The sequence below is a fragment of the Rhinolophus sinicus genome, chromosome 3 (genome assembly GCF_057876585.1).
Source record: "Rhinolophus sinicus isolate RSI-liver-muscle chromosome 3, RSI-T2T, whole genome shotgun sequence".
Taxonomy (NCBI): domain Eukaryota; kingdom Metazoa; phylum Chordata; class Mammalia; order Chiroptera; family Rhinolophidae; genus Rhinolophus; species Rhinolophus sinicus.
Genome location: NC_142503.1, coordinates 48,287,587 through 48,312,411, shown reverse-complemented (window position 1 = coordinate 48,312,411; position 24,825 = coordinate 48,287,587). Strand labels below are relative to the sequence as shown.

Genomic DNA, 24,825 nt, shown 5'->3' with positions numbered 1-24,825 from the left:
AGCTAACTTTATAGCATAATTTCTTTATAATTTACTTGGTTTTTTAGTATTAAATTTTATTTTTGAAATTTGGCTAGAGTCAGAACTGCCAAGAAACAAATTAGAGGCTTTCTGGCTATGAAATTATCGTTAATTTACTGCTGTGCTTTGACAAATGTTCTCTGAAGGAATTTCTTTTTTATTACATCAGTCAGCTCCCTAAACCTCTGAGTTCATTCTGTGCCAAAACTGGTTTTCCAAAATTTAAAATCTAATGGCTTCCATTAATTCTAACCTATGGTAAGGTAACTATCATTTACCTAAATGGCAGCATTCACAAAGAGTCCCTTTAATAGTATGTATTTCAAATTTAACAATGATCTCCATTTTAATAAAACATTCCTAGAAAATCAAGTTCTTTAACATGACTGCAAACTCACCAGTACCTTTGGTGTTTTCTTTGGGTTGGCTAACTTGATCATCCTTTCTTAGTTCCTGGATAACGCTTTTATTTAAGCAAACATCCACATGCACATTAAACAGGGTAAGATCTGAAGTCTTTTGTTCTAGGTTGCAGACAGGGCAAACTAGAGCTTGGTCTGTTATCACTTCATATAAATGAGGCTGGAGGGGTTCTTGCCTTCTTAATGACCCGACATCTTCATTTCCCAGTGAAACGGTACCAGAAGAATTCTGATGACAATACTCGATATTAAATGATTTGCTTGGAAGACTAGAACATTCCTCTTTGCTTAAAGCATCTATACTTTCTGCTTTATTCTGATGGGTTTCATAATCCTGCTTCTCACAGAGTGAAAAAGAATGGTGTACATTTTCTTTTTTGTTAACTTCTATAGAGGAAGCATGTGAATATGAGAACATTTCACTGATCGAAGGTCCATCAAGACATGTATCTACATGTTTATTAAAGGCTTCCAGAGTGATGCTTTCTTGCTCCCTAAAGCAAACAGGACAGGTAAATATCTGACCATTATCTGAATTCTCTGATGTTTCTAAAGTCTCACTCCTCTTCTTCTTTAAAACTTGGAATGATGGTAATGTCTGTAAACTTTGTCTACTCATAGTTTCACACTTAAGTGTGTCTTGGTGGCTCCATTTCCTTTCTGATCGTTTTTTATCAAAAAAACTTGTCTTATGAGATATTTCTAAAGGTTTTAAAACCCGATCTTTGTCAATTTTCTCTGTACATCCAGTGGCTGACAGGGTTTGGTTTCCAGCCTGTAAGAAATCAATAATGCTTCTTTGTTGGTGTTTCTTGTCTTCTTCATTGGGAAAACTAGAAAGCCGCACACCTAAATTAAACCAACCACAATTAATCAATTTCAAATTCAACAAAGTTCACTCATAATTCATAAAAATATTTTGAAAATACTGTTGTGACATAGAAAAAAGGCTGTTTAGAGAAAGATAATAAGCAACACTATGCGTTTGCTGAATTAAAGGATGCTTTTTCAAATTGGTATTTTGAGTTGAAATTTACTTTCCTTTATAAAACTGGGTATCACAAAATAGTTGTAAGTCTATGCTGGAGTTAGTGTGATTATATAGGTTTTTCTATTAACATCTTGACACACAATACCATTAAATACCAACTAACTAATTGGTGTCAACTTCATACATACTTTAGATCCTTTTTTCTTTCAACAGGTTTTAATTTTTTAGAGCAATTTTAGGTTCACAGCAAAACTGAGCAGTAAGTACAGAGTTTCCATATACCCCCCTGGCTCTTCACATATACAGCCTTGTCCACTGTCAACACCCTTGACCAGAGTGCTCCATATGTTACACCGATGAACCTACATTGACACAAAATTATCAAAGTTCATAGTTTATACTAGAGTTCACTTTGGGTGTTGCACATTCTATAGGTTTTGACAAATGTATAATGACATGTATCTACCATTATAGCATCATACACTAGAGTAATTGCCCTAAAAATCCTGTGTTCTGCCAATTCAACCCTCCCTTCCCACTGACCATTAATAACCACTGATTTTTTTAGTGTCTCCATAGTCTTTTCCAGAATGTCATACAGTTGGAATCATACAGTATGTAGGTTTTTCAGATTGGCTTCTTTCCTTTAATATTAGGTTGGTGCAAAAGTAGCTGCGGTTTTTGCAATTATTTTTAACCTTTTAAACTGCAATTACTTTTGCACCAACCTAATAATATACATTTCAGGTTCCTCCATGTCTTTTTGTGGCTTGACAGCTCATTTCTTTGATGTGCTGAATATATTCCATTGTCTGGATGTTCTAGTTTCCAATGACCTACTACTGAAAGACATCTTGGTTGCTTCCAAGTTGTAGCTATTATAAATAAAGCTGCTATTAACATCCACTCTTTAGTTCTTTCAGTTAACATACTTTAGTCAGTTGATCATATATGAAAGCCTGGCTAATGACCCCCTCTTAGTACCATACTAAGTTGGCATTTGGGGTGCTTATCCATAAGCATTCTCTTACCATGTTCACTTTGGAAACATGGTTTGTTTTTTTCACCAGTAGCTGGCTAAAGATGTGGTTTTATAGCGCCATAATCCTTCACCTGTAATTCTGAGATCCAAAAAGCCCTGAAAATTGTAAGCAACAAATGGTAATTGATGACTGAACTGATGTGAGGCTATTTAAGAGTCTTTACAACTCAGTGTGAACATTTTTTGTTTTGCTACAGAAATATTAATGTGTTTGATCATGAAGAGCTTCCTCAGATCCCAAAGGAGTGTTACATAATATACTCAGTATGCACTGAATTTGCTTTCTAAAGTCTGAAAAGTTTTAAATTTTGAAACATAGCTAGCCTCAAAGATATCAGTAAGTAGTAAGAAAAAGAACAACTTTAATGGTTCTTACTGGAATTAAACTAATGATCATGGCTTCACATGCATCAGGTTCTAAGAATTAAGAAAAATGGCAGCAGCATAAGTAGAACTTCCTAAATAGCTTTAAGAAATAAAATGGAGGTGAGAATTTCCAAAGTTGATTCTTTGGGAAAGTCTAGCAGATTTAAGGACAAACAAGAAAATAAGTCATACCCATTAGTCTTAATCTCAAGGGATGTGGAAACTCAGCATCAATTTCTGTTTTTAGCAATTCTTTAGCAATAGCAAATATTTCTTCTGCAGTAGAAACAACATATGAAACTGTAGATGCACGAGTTTTCACTTCAAAATTCACATTCTTCAGCTTAATAGTAACAGTTCTACCCTATAAGAAACAGAATACATTATTATATATGGCCTTCTAACTTCTAGAAAAAAGTTATTTTACAGCTTAGAAAGACTCAAAAAGGTCTCTTATGTATATATAATATGGATGTATAATCAACTATTTTTAAAACATGGTAATAAAATTGTCATAAAGAAAAACTGAAATCCGTAATATAAAAACCCCATTTTAGCCAATAATTATTACTCCCTTCCCCAAATGCATTTTCATAAAAGACCTTTATATAATGGTCATTTTTATTTTTATAGAACCTCCTTTATAGGTTAAGTCAGTACCTAAAAAGGAGAAAAAAATCTTTCTAAAGGGGCTTCCCTGAAAAGGTCTGTGGATAGCTCATACTTATTGTGTGCCTACTATATATGACAGATACTATGCTAAACAATTTATATGTAAGAACTCCCTTCTAGTTACTTTTCAATGGGTACAGAGTTTCAGTTTGGGATAATGAAAAAGTTTTGGAGATTATAGTGTTAATGGTTACACAGTATGAATGTACTTAATGCCATTAAAATGTATACTTAAAAAAATGGTTAAAATGGTAAATTTTATGTTACGTATTTTTCACTACCTCCTAGAGGTAGTGAGAGTGGGTTAGACTTACTGACTCACTTCCAAAGAATCGAGTATGGAAAGGGAAAAATAGTAACTTCACAGTGGAGAAGCCCAGCCAACACTACTTTAACCAAGTGATGAAGGTTAATGTCACCCATGATATCATATGGCTATCACATGGAGTAGCTCCCCCTTATTTGTGGGATACGTTGCAACACCCAGTGGATGTCTGAAACCACAGAGAGTACCAAACCCTACATATACTATGCTTTTTTCTATGTATACACACTTATGATAAAGTTTAATTTATAAATTAGGCACAATAAGAAATTAACAACATAATAATAAAATAGAACAATTATAACAATATACTATAATAAAAGTTATGTGAATGTGGTCTGTCTTTCTCTTCCTCTGATAACCAATCTGATAACTGAGACAACTACTGACTGACTACCAGATGAGTAGAAGGGATACACTGGGCAAAGAGATGATTCACATCCTGGGCAGGATGGAGCAGGACAACACAAGAGTTCATCACACTACTGAGAATGGTATGCAATTTAAAATGTATGATTTACTTCCAGAATTTTAATATTTCAGACCACAAGTAATTGAAACTGTGGAAAGTGAAACCTTGGATAAGGAGGAACTATTGTTCCCTAATAAGATGTGATGAGAAGGACACTTCACCTTTGTGGTATTCTTTCTAAAACTCATAATCATAGTCTAATCATTAGAAAACCATTAGACAAACCCAAACTGGGAGGAATATTCTGCCAGATATCCGGCCAGTACTCCTCAAGATTATCAAGGTCATGAAAAACAAGGAAATACTGAGAAACTGTCACAGACTAGAGGAGACTGGGGAAGACATGACTAAACTAAATGCAATGTGGTTTCCTGGATTGACTCCTGGAACAGAAAGAGAACATTAATAGAAAAATAGGTAAAATCCAAATAAAGTCTAGAGTTCAGTCAATGGCAATGTGCTAATGTCAGATTTTTACTTTTGACAAATGCAGTCTGGTAACATAAGACGTTATAATGAGGGAAACTGGGTATACTGGCACTCTATATATTACCTTTGCAATTTTTCTGTAAATCTAAAATTATTCTAAAATTGAAAGTTTATTTAAACATCAATAAAACTTACTCTCTTTAGACTCAAGGTATGATAAAGATGTATTCTAAGAAAAATACTCATCAGATATGCCATTCTTTATAATTTTTTTAATACTTTTGTATTACACTTTATAGTGACTTTAAGAGTGTTGGTAAAACACTGAATATTGATTGTTGGGACTGAAGATTATAGAATACAAAGTTTAAAGTCCTCCAGGTTTTATCTCAATATGTTAAGCAGCCTGCATTAGACCCTTCAAACAAAATGCTTATTCTAGAAGGTCACTCACTGTCTACCTACGAAAAACATTAAAGGATGATTGGAAAGGCATTTAAAATATGTAAATACAGTTCTAGGGAAATTCTTCCCTTTATTCTCTAATGCCAATATAACTATGATTTTCAACTTATTCAGATGTACTCCTGAGGTAGTATAAACTTCTCTGGAATTATACTGGAACCACTCTACCCTCTTAAGTTGCTCCTTCACAGAATGATCTCATCATCGGCTTCAGATATGCTTCCGAACTGAATTTGTTTTTGTTGGTGATGGGAGTACTCTTTTCTGACATTTCTCAATATGTATTCAAATACAAAATCTAACTCGTGCATTAAAGTAGCATTTTATCATTTAAAAAATTTTAAACTGAGATCACCACATTAAAATAAAGTACCTTAAGCCCTTCTTTCTGCAGATCCTGAGCAAGTTCACTGCAAAGTTCCTGGCACAAGCTGTACTGTTCTTCTGCTTTACTTATCTCACTGAATGTCCTAAAAGACAAGCACGATTTTGGTGTACAAAGGAAACTATAATTCAGAATCATTTAGGGATGATATAGCATGTTTAAATGGCCTAGCATTAAGTTATATTTTCTACAGTATAAAGTTTTCAGATGAACTAAGATATAATTAAAAACATTTAAGGTCTACCTAAATAATTGAAGATCACTTAGTTAAGCTTACTAGCAAAAGTGTACTTTTATGCTTTTGCTCTTTCTATACTATTTTTTAAAAAAAAAAATCATTAAAGTCACCAACAGATAGTGACAATGCCCCCAGAAACTTAAAACATTAAGGCATATACGAGTACGTATTATCGACTCTGCTACAGAGGATTATCTTAAGGAAGTACACATGAGAACATCATTCGAATTATGGCACATGAATTTTCTGAAAGAGAAATATCTTCAAGTAGATTTAAGGCGTTGATTACTGGTACCTAGGTACACTTGTTTCATAACCAACTGCAAATGGAGGACTGGTAAGATAAAATGTAGAAATTTTAAATTCATCTGCATAAAAGTATTGAAGAAGTTGAAAGGTCGTATTAACCTAAAAGAAAAATATACTACAGAGATCAATGAATAAAAACCCATTTGCAAATATATTCAGGCTCCCCCTTTTAATTCTATGCCTAGCTACCCAGGTTTCCTCTCTAGGGGCAACCAATGTTGCCAGCTCCCTATTATGAATTCCTTCAGATATATTTTCTGCATATATAAGCAAATAAGCAAATGTTTTCCTCTAATTTTTTATATAAATAGCAGAGGATCAGACATTGTTTAGCACCTTGCTTTTCTGAATTCATCCTGGTGAGAGTTCCCTATGAGTAAATAATTTCCTCATTTTTACATGGCAGCATTATATTCTATTTAAAGATGTGAGATCATTTAACCAGTCCTCTATTCATGGATATTTAAGTTATTTTCAATCTTTTGCAATTGTAAAAAAGTATAATGAATAAACAAGTATACATGTACAATAACATGTGATTACATCTGTGGGATGAATTCCTAGAATAAGAAATGTGGAATCAAAGTACATATGTATCTGTAATTCTGACCGATATTGCCAAATTGCTTGCCCCCTGTGGTAGGCAAAATAATGGTCCCTAAAGATGTCCAAATCCTAATCCTCTGAACTGAGTACATTACATCACAAAAGGGACTTTGCCAATGCGATTAAATTAAAATGGAGAGATTATGCAGGTGAGCCCAATGTAATCCAAAGGTTCCTTTAAAAAGGAAGCAGGAGGGTCAGAGTCAGAGGAAGAGAAGGGTTTGAAGATGGAGGATGAGGGCCAGCCCGGTGGCTCAGGCGGTTAGAGCTCCATGTTACTAACTCCGAAGGCTGCCAGTTCGATTCCCACATGGGCCAGTGGGCTCTCAACCACAAGATTGCCAGTTCAATTCCTCGAGACCCGCAAGGCATGGTGGGCTCCGCCGCCCCCTGCAACTAAAATTGAACATGGCACCTTGAGCTGAGCTGCCGCTGAGCTCCTGGATGGCTCAGTTGGTTGGAGCACATCCTCTCAACCACAAGGTTGCCGGTTCGACTCCCGCAAGGGATGGTGGGCTGTGCCCCCTGCAACTAGAAAACAGCAACTGGACCTGGAGCTGAGCTGTGCCCTCCACAACTAAGACTGAAAGGACAACAACTTGACTTGGAAAAAAGGCCTGGAAGTACACACTGTTCCCCAATGAAGTCCTGTTCCACTTCCCCAAGAAAATCTTAAAAAAATAAAAAAATTAAAAAAGATGGAGGATGAGTCTATGATCCAAAGAATGCAGGCAGACTCTAGAAACTTTTGATAAAGAAATGGATTCTCCCCTGGAGCCTCTAGAAGGAATGCAGCCCTGCCAAACACCTTAATATTGGGACTTCTGACCTTCAGAACTGTAAGAGAATACATCTGTGTTGTTTTAAGCCACTAAATGTGTGACAATTTGTTATATCACCAATAAGAAATTAGTACACCCCCTCCTAGAATATATAGCTTTTTCACTCCTGGTCTTGCCAATAGAGTGTGTTAGAATCTTTGCCAACCTCATTAGTGAAAAATATTTCCTTAGAGAACTTTCAAACTGTATTTCCTAAATTATAAAGGAGATTGGGAATATTTTCACATTTTAAGAGCTATTTATACTTCCTCTTCTGTTAACTTGTTATATCTTTGTTAATTTTTTTCTATTGGTTTGCTGGCCCTCTCTTAAGACATTAAAAATAGATAATATTAGTATTCTTGTATACTAAATAGCCTTCTCAATAACAACAAACAAAATGGAAAAAAATTCACTAAATAAGACAATACTATCTCACTGTTAGATGCTTTCCCCTCTCTTTTCCTTTGATTGCTTTTATGTAAATCACAACCTCAAAGGCAATTTTTATCAGTCATTTATTGAGTATATTGTTTTGCAAAAGCCATTTAGCTTTTCTGATCACCAGTAATATATGTGAAAAATGAACACAACTGTGTACTAGGTCAGTGGTTCTTAAATGTCTCAGTGGAACTGTGATCTTTGAGGAGATAATTGAAGGACTTTTCAAACAATGACATATTTCCCCAAACAATAAGGTTTTCATCAAGATTTCATTTGACTTCTAAAGAAGATTGTAAACCAATGAACTAGATCACCTCTAATTTAGATCACCTCTTTCATTAATATCTTGCTATTTAATACCTCTTTTCATTCACCAACATTTTAAGAGTTTTAGGAAGTATTTCCATTGTCACTTCAATTTCCCAAATAGTTACTCAGTATAATTTTTCTTATAACCGAGTCTAGAAATTAAGATTTGGAATCCCAAAATCCTTGGTTTTCACTGTATAGGAACAAAATCAATACTAAAAAAAAAAAAAACTGCAGTTAATTTTTTTCCTATTAAGAGCATAGCAAGTGAAGATAAAAAAAGCATTATACCGGGATATTTACTTCAGAAGTATGAACTGCTAAGAACTGTTATGTGTTTTGAAAATACATTTTTTAATTTCAGTGATATGTTACTAAAAATTAAAAATTAGTTTAAAATAACATGAATTATGAACAAATATCAAAATATTACCTTTCAACACTCATGCTTTTCCTCTCTGCATCCCTTGAAATAAAGAAAAAAAAGTTTTTATTTTCTTTCTCTAAGAAGACTGAGTTTCTTTTAGTCAACCAAGAGGATTCAACATATCAGTTACCCTTTAGAGATCTCAATAATGTTTTTGATTAAAATTTATACGTCATAAAAGCTTTTTTAATCTAAAAATAAAACTATCACTGAAAGAATGTGTATAGATTAAGATGTATCGTGGATCAAGTCTCTATTGAAGAGAACAAATCTGAAAATAGGTTGATATTATAAATTGCTTCTATTAAAAGCCTGAATATAAAAACCACAACTTATAAAAACCAATAGCAGATGGCAGTGTAATGGCTTGCAGTTATAGAATATAATTAAATTTAAATAATTTAATATCAATTATCTAATTTTTGGCTTAGTATATTAACTGCTCTCTCCTATAACCTATTCCTTATTCATTTATATCACTCTATAGAAGCTCAGTCAGAATTTGGCACACAGCAATAGGCTGAAGATAGGAAATCTGAAATATCTAGTTTGTTTGGCTTTTAGCTGCTCTGACAGGTGTAGTTGAAACCAAAAAGCTGAAATGACATGTAGATTATTCATTTTCCAAAGATTTAGTGAACCTATTATGAATTGAGCACTGCTCTAGGCCTTGGGGATACAGTAATGAACAAAAAAGACCAAGTGACTGTCCTTAAGAAACTTGTATCTTACTGGAGAGAGACAAATAAATATAGAAGTATGGAATGTGTTTGAAGGGGAAAAGTACTACAGATTTAAAAATAACTCAGCGTAGAGGAATAGAGAATGTGAATAGAAGGGAAGGCAGGTTTGCTATATATTACTATTGTAAATTACCTATGAATTTTCCTTAGAATAACCATTACTTGCATCTCTAAATACCTCAGATTAATATATGCTATGATTTATCAAGAACTATATTGTTTTCAAGCACTATGGAAAAAAGAAGATAATTTTTGGGTAAAAGAAGAGTCTCATTTCTTATTATCTTCAAAATACTAGATTATTTATAGTACTGTGATGTCTTTTTCTTATCTTTCATTATATCCACCCCAAATCAAAGTCAGTTAACTGTGGACTCAAAAGAATGAGGAACACGGAGAGATGAGAAAAGCAATCTCGAAGATGCAGCAGGTTTAACTGGTTAATCGAACTTATTTTGTATGCCTCCTCAGTAATCCTCCTGTTCTCTTTTATTTAAGTGTAAGAATATAAGGAAGTTATTTTGAGGGCAGGCTGACAGGATGATGACAAAACTGTAAAAAACAATGCTCAGTGTTTATTCCCTTTTTTTTTTTCTGTCCCTTCTTTTCACCCCCCAACCCCCACCAAAGTGTGCCCTTTTAGCTCTAGGGTGCTTTTTTGTAAACCTAAATAAAAGAGTGGCAGGGAAGAAAACACAGGGTGTCTCTTACCTCTTTCTTCCTTCTTCTCCTAGATCTATGCATGGCTGGCCCCCGCAGGTCTCTGCCTCTGGGTGACTGCTGCCCACCCCTAATCTTACCCCACTGCCACTTTCTATTCCTTCACTCGGCCTTACTTTCCTCATTTGTTGATTTGGTAACTAACTTTCCATCTTCCACACTAATCTGTAAACTCCATGAAGGCAGGACTGTCTTGTTTACTGCTATTATTCCCAGGGCCTAGAACAGTACCCAACACAAAGGAAGTTGTCAGTTAATGAATGAATGATTTACAAATCTGGAAAAGAAATATAGTTTGTTCATGAAGGCTTTCAAAGACTCATTAAATCAATCTCCTTGCTTAAAGGGTAAATTCTGGGATATGAGCCATCTTTCTTTCCTCCACAGTCTGACTACCAGTATTCTTATGTTCTGAATAAAGAACAAGGCAGGTACAAAAAAGACAGTACCCACCATTCCTCTTGTTCATCTATGCAATTGCTGTAGCCAACAACCTAGGAATGATTCTTTATTCCTCTTTTCCTTTTCTCCCACATCCAATCTTTCGACTCTAATTCAAGAATTATATTCTGAATTGAACTAGCCTAAAATAATTTTAAACATGTTATCCTTATAGCCTTCACCTCAATGGTTAAAACTGTTATTTCAGCAAATGATAAAGAAAAAGCAGAATTACTATACATAGAGGTACCTTGCCAGGTGTGTTGAACCTAGACCCAGGGAAATATGAAGGAAATAATGCCAAGATGTTTCAGAGAAGAGAAGAGAAAGTAATGCCCTCTGTTGGTAGATTTCTGTACAAGTAATAATTCCAAGGGCCTTTAACATTTTCTCTGTAACTTTTCCTATTCCAGAAACCTAGAAAAGAATCAATATTTATTATTAATATATTTTCAAATTGAGGTGAGAACTCATATTATAATCTCACTATACCTTCTATAGTCAATAAAAGGCATCAATAATGTGACCACTTCATAAGTTATGCAAGAAAACTGCTTTCATTACTTTTTGGCACATTTCCTAAACTAGTGTTCCACGGAAAATTAAAATTCTAAGTTTAAAAAAATTTTGAAAAGCATTAAAAAAGAATTATATGGTCAAACAAACTTGGGGAATGATGGGATAAACTAACTTAAATTGAACTTTTTACTGCAAGACTTAGGAATCTTTAATATACTAGTCTCTTTGTGACCCATCAAAGATGGTAAGTTCCAAAGTTATTTGACCCCAGAACATTTTTTAATGGAACACCTATTCATATCTTAAAAAACATATTGGAAAACACTGCTTTATAGCTACACCTTACAAACACTATTCAGTCATCATTGTACATTATATATTTTGATATAGCCTTTCTTCTGAGCATTGAAAAATGCTTCATTTCAATTCACTCATATACATTATATTGAATAAAAAGCAAGCCCTAGAACACCAAATAGAGTATAGTACAATTATTGTTAAAAAGGTGTGTGTGTGTGCAGAAAAATCTAGATGCTTTAAAAAAATAATAAAACATACCCTCCTTTCTATAACACCTAAGAAATCATTTTACTGTTTTAAAGATGGTAAAGTATTTTGATAAATTTTTGTCAAAAACAATTAAAATTCTAAATCTCTTTGAAGTATCATACCTATTAATCTGGTAGCAATCTGTATTTTAGAACTAAGGTAGTATATTAAGTTACAACTGAAAGGACTCATACAAGTATTCATTTTATTTCTCTTCTCTTTGACAGGGGTACACTTAAAAGTCTGTCATCTGTTACTTTCTTAAAACTTCTCAGCAAACCTCACTTTTAGGGTTTAATAGAAAGATTTCTTCAAGTCTAAATTCAATCATTTATTATAGTTCTTGCTTGTTACCTATTATTTTAAAACTTTTCAGCGAAGAATGATTACTATCATATACTCTCTTCAGAACTCAGAGTATATATATTTAGATGATAAATTTTATATAAAATCTCACCTTTCTAATGGGTAAGTCCTTGATGAAATCCATCACAGCTTGTCTGTTGGGGAGAATTTGGTATTGTCCATTTGGTTTATTCTTATCACTGCATACTTTTGCTAACATTGTATTTGGGGCAATGCCTAAAAAAAAAAAAAAAAGAACACTTTGATGACTCAAAGAAGTTGATGTGTATGATTTTTAAATGTGGGACAATAAAATAGAAAAAAAATAATGTTAATTGCAAAAAATCTGAAATAATGCAGAATGCTTTAAAAATAACGTGATTATTATCTATCTGTCCAGGGCTAGCTATGGTTTTAGAAAAAGGAATTGTATTAGTTATTTTGGCAGTAGAAATGAGGACTATTTAAATCTCCATGGTATTTTAGAGTCTAAAAGTAATTTCCGAGTTTAAGTGATAGGTAGTTTACTTACTATCTTTAGTAGAAATATAGGGCTATCTTATAGAAAAGATCCAGAATATAAGTTAGGATGCATGCTTATTCTTTTGTATAGATTATCCACATAAAGAAAAAAAAAATCAAAAATTCTGGTTTGTAGTATATTTAAAACAAAATAATGAAATGTGTGCATCCTTTTTATATTAGAGCAAATTACTACTTTTAAGAAAGGTATTTTACAATTTCTAGGAGTCTTAGTGATTAAGATAAATTGAAATAGGAATATTCTAATATAATCATTAAATATTTCATTTCAATTTTTACACACATCTTCCTAAAATTTGTTTATTCTTATGCTTTGATATAGAAAGACTAACCTCATCATAATATGGCTTTTATAAGATTAATGGGGGTCCTCGTGATGAATGTCAGTTTCTAGCCTAAGACACAGTGTTATCATCCTCATGGGTTACTGACGTATGTAGAGCTCTTTTTCCCCTTCTCCAAATGGTCCTAGATTGTTATGTTGCTAGTTGGTGTTTCTGTCTACTACCTTGTGGCCATCTGGGGTCTCTCCTGCGCTGTAATCTTGGATAGGGAAAACTAATAAAGTATTATGTCCAAAACCAATTAAAATATATTTTGTGCTTAAAAAAGGAAAGTCACATGAGATTTATGATAGCTTTTCCTCTGGGCTCATAGGGTTTTTGGCTTAATTCCAACTCACCTGTAGGTCCTAGGCATTCTAAATAGGTAAAGTTGTTAGAAGTTGAATCAAAAAGTGGATAAGTAAAATGTTACTCTATACTTCATAATGAGAAAGCTACTATTTTACACTTGAATTAACCAGTGTGAAAATTATGATTATTGTAGCCATTAATATCCTGTTAAGTACCTGCACTGGCTGTCAGTGTTGTTTTTTGCTCGATTCTGAAACGAATTTCCTTTACCACTTCTTCAGCTGATGTTCCAAAAACAACTGAGTTTTGGAGTATTTGAGGATTATGTTGTTCTTCAGTGTTTACTTGGGAAGTATTTCCAGGAGGCTGCAAATCAGGAGGACTATCTTCAAAAAGTAGTGGAGACATGGATCGTTCATGCTCACTCGCTTTATTAATTTCTTTTCCTGGTTTATCTAAATTATAAACAGGAACAGTAATTCATCTTCATTTTAAGAAGTACATACTTCATAAGTTAGGTTTCCCTACATTCTTTCTAAAGACAAAACAAATCTAGTTTAGTCTTGTTTTTAAGAACCAAGGTCAGAAATATTATCATTTATATTTTGTAACTGTTTAAAAAAGAAAACACTGATCCTAAGTTTTTCTTAAAAATACTACCCATTTCCAGAATATATATTTTAAAAGGAAATATCTTAAGTAAAGCTCACTAATTTTTGGACCTAAATTAATTGAAACCCAGAATTGCGTTTAGATTCACATTATTTTCTTAAAAAAATGAAAGGGTTTTTTTTTTCCTTTGCTATCTCTGGGGGAAAAAAAAAAGAACATTCTTAAATTAGAATGTAGGAATGAGGGAAAAAGACATTAAGCAATCTAGAATAAATGCCTGAAAAGTACATTTTATTTTTCAAGGAGAAAAAACTTAAATTTTCTTCATTCGTGGAAGAAACTTTTCAGATGTTAAAGTAATCAGAATTTATTTCTTTCATATGCTGATTTTAATTTTGAGTTGCTTGTTTATTAAGTATCACATTTAATATTTGAAATAAATTAGTTGTGGAAGTTATACTTTTTAAAATACACAAATTCCTAAGATCTGATCAGATTAACCATGTTCCAAGGTTAAGGGAAAGAAGCCTTTATTATTATCAGTAGGCTGTAAACTAATATTATTATTAAAAAGTAGAGTAAAAATATCACTCTGGTTATTACATTTTTTTTTGCATTTTTCATAAATGGACTACAAAATACACTTAAATCTATACTGATACTAAAAATGTCTTCATGAAAAAAATCCATTAAAAACTTTACTTTCTGAACTTAATGGAGGAGAAATCAGTTTAAATGTATTTATAACAAGATTAAAAACAGAGCTTTCTGATCCCATTTTATAATTTGATTACATATAAATGTTTTCCAAATTGAGGTAAATGCAGAAGCAAAAACTAAACTTCTGGTTTTAAGATACATATGAATGCATAATACTTTAAAAATAAACTTGGTCTTTTAGGAAAATTTTCTAAAGATAATACAAACAATACGACGAACACCTGATCAGATTCAAATTTTAAAGTATATGAGTTAAGTTATAGACAGATGCTTTCCAAATGTGAATTCCCAGGCCAACTACAAAATGAGCCTTATTTTCAAACTTACATTAGCTGTTATTTACATGCTTCAATTCCTTTCATTTTCCATGTTCTGGTTTTAAAATGCAAAGCAATTCAGAGGGGATTAAGACTGTGGCACAGCTGAAACAGTATTTACCTAGACCCCCTTTTCCCCATCTGAATGTTTGGAAGTCAAAGTAAAGAGAGCTGCAGAAAAACTGCATACCAAGTAAGTTAGGTATCCATCATGTTCACAAGCCCCTTCTGCACATTTCCTTACGCCATGTTTGTGTTCTCCATGGCTCTATCCCCCTACCACCAAGTGAGACGCTCAAACAGTAGAATACTACTGTGGGAAGCATGCATGCCGCCTTCAGGCCCATTGTTAGAGCTGCTGCCAAATGGCGTAATTACCTTTTCAGTCTGTCTACTTCTCTGTGAGGCCTGCATGTGCAACTAAATGCTGAAGTCGTTTCTTATTTGCTTTCTGAAAGAACTATCTTTATAATCCCCATAACTGAAGAGATCAGAGTACAAAACTAAGGTTTCTTAAAATCGGAAACACTAGGATGAAAGCACCCTTTTGGATGGCAAGTGCTAAAAAGTGTACAGTATTTCCATTTCACACATTCCTTGGCACTCACCATTCAGATTTATATAGCAGAATAAATATAAAATAATTATTATTTTATTTGTATATAGACAAAGTGGTTAGTAATACTTTTTCCAAAGACTGCACTTTTTAGAAAAGGGGCAAACAGCAGAAAAATGTCTTGGACTTTAGAGGGAAATGTATCAATCACCCACCACAGCTCCAACTCACTGCTGACAGCTTCCCACGGCCTAATGTGAAAGCAGATATGCCTGACAGTCCAATCCACAGGGATTTATACATGACAAAAAAAAAAAAAAAGTTGAACTATTTAAATTGCTTAAGAATATGAAATGCATGAAGAGGAAAGTAAATAAATATGTTAAAAGCAATAGATATTAAAAATCCACATTCTCACAGTGAGTTTGGACATACAGTAAATGAAAAGAACATTAGTAGAGAATGAAAACATTTAATTTACTCTTAATGTAATTTTTTAAAACATATCATGAAAGTAATTGTTATAGGAGGCCCTCAGGGAATGCTTTGGCATAACCATTTAATGTCACCCCTCTCTTGAAAAGTAAGGAACTAACAAAATGAGATTTTAAGCAAAGACATCAGGCTTTGTGTGCCACCTTCCCAAACAATAAAGTTACACTAAGGAAAGAAAACCTTTTGCTCCAAGAATCTGTGTCCAGAAATTATGCTTGTTTACTGTTTAGTGTTTCTATTAAAGAGACCTATCCCATTGAGCTGTAAAGAAGGGAACGAAGTTGTGATTTGATGTCCACATTAAACATGCTCCAAAGATTTGAGATCCAAACAAGGTGAGAGAATTTTATGCCATTGAGAATCCACCATTTTTGCTTCAGGGAAAGTTACACATGGGTTTCCCCACCACTGCCTGTGCCCTCAGAAGAAATGAGTTGTGCACATGAAATGTGGCTGTGGGTTGTGAGCAAACCTTCTGTTTCTACCTTTTCATCCAGGTGAACTTTGCTCAGGGGTCTGGGTCAGCTCAGAGATTTGAAATGATCATACCTTTGACAGAGGGTTGAAAGCAGTATGCATGCATAATATCTGCATATTTCTTGACATAGTTTTGGATAGGTACTAAAGGGACCATTTGAAAAAACACTTAGGGTCATGAAACTTCTGTTTCATCGCATATACAAGAATCAAAAGTAAAGTTTAAGGCAAAGAAGGGAGTTGGAGAGTTATTAAAATGTGGGAAATGAAAAAAGAAAAAACCACCCACCCAAAGTTTTGATATGTTTAAAGCAAATTTTTTAAAAATCTATTTTCTGTTAATAACTACAACAAAAGGCCATCTTAAACAGATAACTTCAGATTCAACGTGTTCCAACCCTTTGTTAGTTAGATCTTAGGAAAAGAACTACAATGAAATCACTTTTTTTCAGGGACTCTGCACATTCTTAAAGTCCAGAGATTTCATAATCTCATTTGGTTTAAAAGTGACTTTCCACACATTTAACTCAGAAAACCCACTGGTATATTTTAAGTTCCTGATTTTTCATTTTAGAAAATAATTTTTCATAATAAAGGAATAGCTAGTTTTACCATCTGTGTATGCTAATAAGTCAACTGGGTTAATTCAAAGGGATTTTTGTTTGTTTTTTCAGTTTGTTCTAATAAATTGCTTACCATTTTCTAGAGAGTTCCCTGTTTTGATGAAATACTTTCTTTTGTCCTCAGGCCAATTTTGTCTTTCCTGTAAGTGCTTTGTTATATTCAAGTAGGCTTCATCAAGACTCATGGCCATAAAATTGGGATCATAATCAGCAAGTATTTCCTTAACCTTCAAAAGGAACAAAATGGTTTAAATTTTGCTGCCGTAGCATAACCTGTCACATACAGCTGATAAGAAACATTTAATACTCTTACTTTGCAACTACAGTAAGAATCCTGCAATCAATAGCTCATGGATTTAGGGAATAAATAATTTACTACTAGGGCAAATTTGTCCAAATTCTCTTTTGTATTAAAATAGATTATGAAGGCAGAAGATCACACACCGGTAATAGCTTTATTTGATACAATCTCTATTTAGCCACCTATATCTAGATATAGTAAGTGATTCAAATAAATCTCAGATATCATCATTCTGGTAGTCACAGAAAAAATGGTTAAGCAATGTAATTTTAAGTAGCTGATCAAAAGTAGAAGTGGGAACAATAGGATCCTATTTCTCCTCACCTTTTATGATGGTTTTTGTACATTTTTAAAAGGAATAATCTTACATAAAGGTACTATGTTGTTTTAGAAAGTCGTTCTATTTCAAATAATTGTAATATACACATAAAATTCCACTCAATACACACATTAATGCATGTACCCACCCATTCAGGAGAACAAAGCTCAAATATCAGGATTTAAAATGGAAAAGATGACAAAAATCTGTAGTGTCTGTGACTATATTAAATGATGGAAATAGTCTGGAGTTACATCTTGGGATAAAAGAAACACATAAAGAAATCAGAATCTCTGGATGATTCTAGAAATACCTTTTATATTAGTTTTTTTTTTTTACATGAAACTGAATTTTTTAAACCACTGAAGTATTAACTGAAATTAGAGGAAATGGTTGCCAAAGGAATATGTATGTTAGAAAAACATACTTACTAAATGATGTTATGGTTCCATCTAGTATTTAAAAGCTGTCAGCTGTATCATGAGAAAATCACTTTTGATGATTTATAAAAAGAAAGCTTTTTAGCTTAATATAATTATGAACAGCTGAGTCGAAGGTAATTTTAGAAAATGGTGACATAAAACTTGGCCAAGCTTTGCTCAAGGAGTACCTTAATTAGCTTTGTTCTTGTAGAAGAAACCGCTTTTATAATGTACTCAAATAGAATCTTTCTAGTGAAAATGAAACTCTGGAAAGACTGTAGTTGGCAGCCAACTAAGATTATTCTAAATGAGAAGCACTCTCTAGAGACATTGAGTACTCACTAACTTCCTTTACATAGGATACTGCTTTAAGAATGAGAATAGACATGTTCCAGTAAAAATCCAGAACTTACTTAGGCTTCGAGCAGTTAAAGCCATCCCCTTCCTTTGGATAAAACAAAAGTGGTTTTTCCTTAAGCTTTTAAACCAAGCCATAAATATTAAGGTTTTTATAGTTAGTGAATTGTGCTGCAGTTTATTTACACATTAAAAACCCATTAGTTATCTAGCTAGATGCTGCTCAAATCTGAAGAGTTCTCCAACTTATGTAAATAATTAGACTAAAAATAACTAAAACCAATTTAGTTCTCATTGTCATACTGTCCTAAGTTTTACTGAATTAAAAGTAGAAAGCAAAATAATTCTTTCTTTCAAAGTCTTTTAAGGATTTTCAAACTTATGAAAACCCAGTAATATTTAAGGTCAGCATTTTATATCTTTCTAATTAGGAATACAGTAGAACGGACAAGCAGTAACCAGACATGAATGCGCTACCCTCTCCCCCTCACCTTTCCAGAGGTAGACATAAAAGCACTCGCTTCCACAGACTGTTTTTGAAAAAAGTTGAAAAAAAAATTTTAATTGTGGGTGAAATATCATTTTAATTTTTTTTTGGGGGGTGTTCATTTCTAGGGATAATGAGGTGGGATACAAATAAGAGGAGTGAATCTAATGACCATTAGTGTAAGTACATGGTAGGACGTGCTAGGCCATAGTTTGTCAAGCATTTCAATTCAGACAGTAGTAGTCTAAAAGTGTTTGATGTATCACTCTAAAATTATAATGTATTTCTTAAGTTCCAGCACTGGTATGATAGTCCAGTTGTTATCAAAAAATAAAAATAAAAGGAGAAAATGGCAGTTTTTTATATGTGACAGCTTAGGCAATTTTATTGAATAACTGAATCTTTATACTTCAGAGATCCTTTTCAGAGCCATAGATTATTCCCTTTTTTCCTGGATTATCAGTCTCTTAGACATTAAATGCTCCTAAGCATCTTTACTAAATTGTGGAACAAGGAAAGCAGCTAATCAAAATACGTGAATTTTATTATGGTTTAAAAACACTGATAAAAAATATTTCAGAAAAGAGGTTAAAATTAATGACTTGAGCAGATTCTGCAAATTATAAATATCAGGTGAGTCTAGTATATTGCACATTAAGAAAAAAATAAAAGTTAATTTAGGTTATAATTAATATAATTCAAAGTTTTCTGGGGAGATAAGAGTTTTCTAAACAGATGAAAAAAATACATGAAAAAGCAGAGAATTGGGAAATAGAAGGGTGTATTCTGGATATGATGAACAGCTCAGTATTCAACATATAAGCTTAAGAAGTGGTAGGAGGTGAGACTAAAGGGATAAGCTAAGGCCAGATTCTGATGTGTGAAGGCATTTGGAGTTGATTATCTTGGTGACAGGAAATCTGTGAAAGGCTATGTAAAGTAGGGGTGAGACATCAGACTTACCTCTCTACTCACGGCTCGGTATTTGTCAAAGTTTGGGGGCACTATAATAAGTTGTGGGCAGAGTCTTTTAGCAATAAATCCTGGCATGGCTGCACGAACTCCAAACCTCCTTGCATGATAATTTGAAGTACTCTGAAAGAAATGGACCACATGGGAAAAAACATACAAACCTAAATGAAGATATTGATCGATGCATTCAAAAGAAACACATTACTGATGTGCATTTTCAACACAAGGACATTTATAAGTCACTGTCTCAAATCAAGCTTTGACTTTATCCCATCATAGTATTACAATATCATGACCCTCTCTCTCGGCTGTCCCCATATTTATAATGTGACACCAGGGAATAAGCAAGACTGTACTGATAAAAATGTGCTCTTACATTTCCAGTCACTAAACTTCATTGTTTTTAAGGCATACCCATAATACTATACATCAAAGTTTGGATGATAGTGGGTGATGTTACATGAAAGTAAGAGTTTAGTAATAGTATAGTTATAAAGTAATATTATAGTACAAATAGTATAGATGTTACATGAAAGTAATGGTATAGTAATAGTAATATATATACCACAGTAATAGTATGGTATAATAGTATAGATTTAGAATTTGCTGTATTTGGGATTTTGGAAATTTTTCATATATAGAACAAAAATCAAGGCCTAATATATGGTCAGCCAAATTACATCTCCAAAATGAAGTAATAAAAGCTTATAAGAACTTTAAAAATTAAGTTTTACTTCTTAAGTCTTCACTATCCTTTTTAGTGAAAACATTTTAATCAGGAGATGGAACTGAAAAACTGAGAAGGAAAAGGAGAACATTACTTATTAATCCCTGTTGATGATACCTGGCAACGGTCTATGTCAACAGGTAGACCATAGTACCACATAAAAATTTTTTATCACAAATGAAATCTTTGGAATCTCAAGTGAAAAGTCAAAGAAATGCAAAACAGAATCTACCAAATGGAGTAATTATTTCACAATAAGAATATCAATTTGCCACTAATGGTTTTCAAATGGCATTTTAAAAATGTTCATAGTACTCAAAACTATGTAAATCCATGGTCAATATTCCAGAACAGAAAATGCAGATAGCACTAGAAAGACAAATCAATGCCTTAAATATAAATAAGTCTAATGAACTTTATATAAAAGCTACATCTATAATAGAATAAAAACAAAATTTTAGATAGGACTTCCTTTAACTTTTAGGTTGTGGTAGATGGAAAATCATAGCCACAATATTTTATGGTTCCTCCTATCAAATTGTGGGTTCTAGTTCCTCATGCCAAGTGACTTGCATTATGATGTGGGCTTTGACCAAAAGAATATGAGGGAGTGACATTATGTGAGTCATGAAGCCTAGGCATTATGTCTGCCTTTGCATTTTTGGGATCCAGCACCCATGTAAAGATCTCGGGTTAGGTTGCTAAATGATGCAACATGAGAGGGGAAAGCTGAATGGATAGAAGCCATTCCAGACTTTTCTTTCAGTCGAAGTGCCAGGCATTGTTAGTGAAGCCGTTTTGGATCCTCCAGCCCTAGCTAAATAGCCCTAGCCAAACCCAGGTAGAGATTAGCCATCCCCATTGTAATCTGCTCAAATTACAGAATCATGAGCAAATAAATTGTTGTCCACTGAGTCCTGAAGGGTTCATTATGCAGCAATAAATAACTGCTACAGGGTCTAAGTTCTAACTGTGAGCGCTAAGTTAAACATTCAAGGATCCATCAAATTCATTAAAAAAAGAATTCTACCTGTAACAGACTGGAATAATCACACATGTATCATCACCACCACTACTCTGCAGACAGATTTTTATGAGTTTAACAGGACAAAAACAATTATGCTTCAAATTTCATTAGAAGGGAAATCTACTAGGTTCAACATACAAAGGGGGTAATCTTTGTTTAAATATAACAAGAATCATTTTGAATTTGGAAACAATAACCAATTTTTAAGAAGATAAAAATTATAGGAAAGAAACTATTTTGTGGATTTAGCAGTGAATTCAGCTTTAACATGACTGCAGCATGTGTGTTTATATATAGATATAGTATATATTTATATGTACTATGTACACACATGCATATATAATTTGACAATATATAAATAATGGTGTTACATATTCTTAGTGCAATTATATTTGAAAAAAATATAATTATAGGAAAGGGAAATGTTCTTTCAATAAACACTGTTTTGGAACCAGGACTGTTAGTTGCCTGCATACTCATGAGGGCAGAGATAATGAACAGATTATAGTTTTATAATAAAATAATAACTTAGTAGGAATTAGGTTTATAGCTATCTATGGCATTGGAAGGAGTTAGGGAATAGGGAAGAACTTCCCTTGTTTCTCTTGGTTTGTTTGTTTGTTTGTTTGTTTTAATAGCAAAACCCAACTACTCCAGTTGCTACTCTTAACTCCCAACACGTTTTTAGCTTCATATGGCTATCCTGGTGATCCTTACCTTCTATGGTTAAGGTGGAATAAGGAAGAGTAACATAATCAGAAAAGCAAAGGTTCCAAGTCATGGGAAAAACTACTGAATTACAATACTGTATTAATGAAGTATGTTACTCGAGAATGGGTTAGCAAACCTTTCCTGCAAAGTTCCAGATAGTAATTACTCAGGCTTTGTAGATCTTCTGGTCTCTGTGGTAATTACTCAACTATGCTCTTTTAGTGCAACAATAATAATAAATGAATGGGTGTGACTGTGTTTCAGTAAAATTTTATTTATAAAAAGGGGGCAGGCTAGATTTGGATCTCAGGCCATTGTTTGAAAACCTGTGCTTTAGAATAACTTTTTTTTTCTTCTTCAATTCTCTTTAACCAGAACAGTTAGGAAAAACATAATTTGCAACAAAAAGATACAGTGCCACTCTACCATTTGCCAGGTTTGTAACTTTAGGGAAGTTATTAAATATCTCTCTGAGTTTGTTTTCCTATCTGTCAAACGGAAATAAAACTTGTACCTCAAGTAATGTTGAAAAGATTTAGTAACTGAACACATAATGCAACCAGAAGAATACTCAGTATACTGGTGGAAGTCAATAAAGTCTTCCCCCTTCATAAACCAGTAAGGCTTACTGGAATATGTTATGAAATTTCCTTATCTTTGATCTTTACCTACTTACCAACATACTTGATGATCCTACAGCAATGGGTTTATCCTTCAATTCCGGATTGTCTCTCATTTCTACAGCTGCATAGAAAGCATCCATGTCAATGTGCACTATGGTATTATTCAGATCCCGGCTCTGTTCTAATTCCATTGCAAATCTGTCAACCTAAGATTAAAAAAATTAACATACTTTTGACAACATAATATTGTAACACTACTAATCCTAACATTAATCTTACGTTAGTAGGTATCTATCTGATTCTGTCCCTCCATCCATCCATCCATCTACCCACCCACCCATTAATGTATATTTATTTGTTGTTTATTAAGACTGGTTATTGCTTTTATTTTCACAAACATAGGCAGTCTGTTCTCAAATATCATTCCCTACCAATTCTTACATTTCTCAATACCCACAAGCACATAACAGGTACTTAATAAGTATTTACTGAATCAATAAATGATTCCAATTGCTTACATCGAATGATTCCCCTGCTTTATAAATTTGGAGAACAATTTACTGTAACTAAAAGCTTCTGTTTAGGTAAAATAAACAACTACTCCTATCTGACTCATAATATCAATGTCTTAAAATAGCAAAAAAGGAAATGAACAATAAAAAATTATACTTCTTTGGTATATGATGTTTATGCTAAATAGTACTATACAACTGGACATACCAAATCATAATGTAAACATTCCTTCTGTAGAATTGCTTTTATAAGGCTAAAATTTGATAACTTAGTCTATGAAAATCAAAATTGAAAATTTAAGTTGTAATTTATTCTTTCATGAAATTTCAATATATGTCAAATATAACAGTAAAGAATCTTAATCTTTAAACAATTTTTTATTTATTTAAAAAGAGATAGATAAGAAAGAGAAATGAAAGGTGGTAAAAATAAGCAAAATAGGGCAATAAGAAAAGCATTTATGTAGCAGACAAACTCATTCCCATGTTCCTTTTTTGTGGCCTCAACTATAGAGGTTGAAAAAGCTAAATACTTTCTCAGTTTCCCTCCAGCTGGGGGTAGTTGTGTGACCTTTTTGATCTATGTAACATAAAAACCAGTAAAATCGTGAAGAGAAGAAAGCTACTGAGTGAGATGGAATACATAAAGAACATGGAGGAATGCCTGGCATATGGTACAAGTTCAATAAGCACAATCTATTTCTAAAAGGATCAATGGATAGTTGCTTAAGAAAGCAATCAAAAACTGAGGGAAAAACAGACAGAAATAAATAAGTGGGGTGATCTCTGGAATAAAAGCAATTTCCATCACGTGGAGATCCCCATCGCAGGTTTCCTCAAAGGTGAAGTTACAAGGGTATAATTTAGCTTTTTCCACTCATTGGACTTCAACCTTGTTTCTATTCTGAAGACGTTTTTTTCATGGCATTCCATCTTAGCACTACAGTGACACTAGCTGCCCACTAGGTGCAGGTTAAGACGGTAACTTCTCTTTTAGAAACAATTACACTTAATCATATTTGTCTCCAGCAGCCACAGTAAGACTTTTTAGAGGGTCTGCTCCTGTTCAGGCTGCAATTCACTGAACGACCTGGAGTGCTCTGTGCCTTCTTCAAGCTGTTCCTCTGTCTAGAATGCCCTTCCGAGTTCTGTCACAAAGCCTTCAGATATCTCTCTGAAACTTAACTGGATCTGTCTTCCACACCAAAGAATTTAATGTTCCTTTGTTTTTCTGTTCTTACTACGTTACACTTATTGCATTAGATACTAAATTTTCAGTTTCGTACCTAAGAAGAGACCTTATCTTAGATAAGGAAGAGAAAGAACTT

At 33.3% G+C, this 24,825-nt stretch overlaps 1 protein-coding gene across 3 annotated transcripts in view; it reads right to left on the bottom strand.

Annotated features, from left to right (window-relative positions):
• POLK (DNA polymerase kappa) overlaps positions 1-24,825 on the bottom strand; it is a 66,357-nt gene that overhangs the window by 3,723 nt on the left and 37,809 nt on the right. For 2 of the 3 annotated variants that reach the window (XM_019728137.3, XM_019728136.3), the window contains 10 exons: positions 23,039-23,191; positions 19,889-20,020; positions 17,113-17,266; positions 13,455-13,694; positions 12,174-12,298; positions 10,899-11,065; positions 8,751-8,783; positions 5,579-5,675; positions 3,035-3,206; positions 420-1,292 (listed from right to left, as the gene is read on the bottom strand). In XM_019728137.3, coding sequence (XP_019583696.3) covers positions 420-1,292; positions 3,035-3,206; positions 5,579-5,675; positions 8,751-8,783; positions 10,899-11,065; positions 12,174-12,298; positions 13,455-13,694; positions 17,113-17,266; positions 19,889-20,020; positions 23,039-23,191 — 2,146 coding nt within the window. The remainder of the gene's footprint in view (positions 1-419; positions 1,293-3,034; positions 3,207-5,578; positions 5,676-8,750; positions 8,784-10,898; positions 11,066-12,173; positions 12,299-13,454; positions 13,695-17,112; positions 17,267-19,888; positions 20,021-23,038; positions 23,192-24,825) is intronic. The other variant, XM_019728138.3, reaches the window with a different exon arrangement.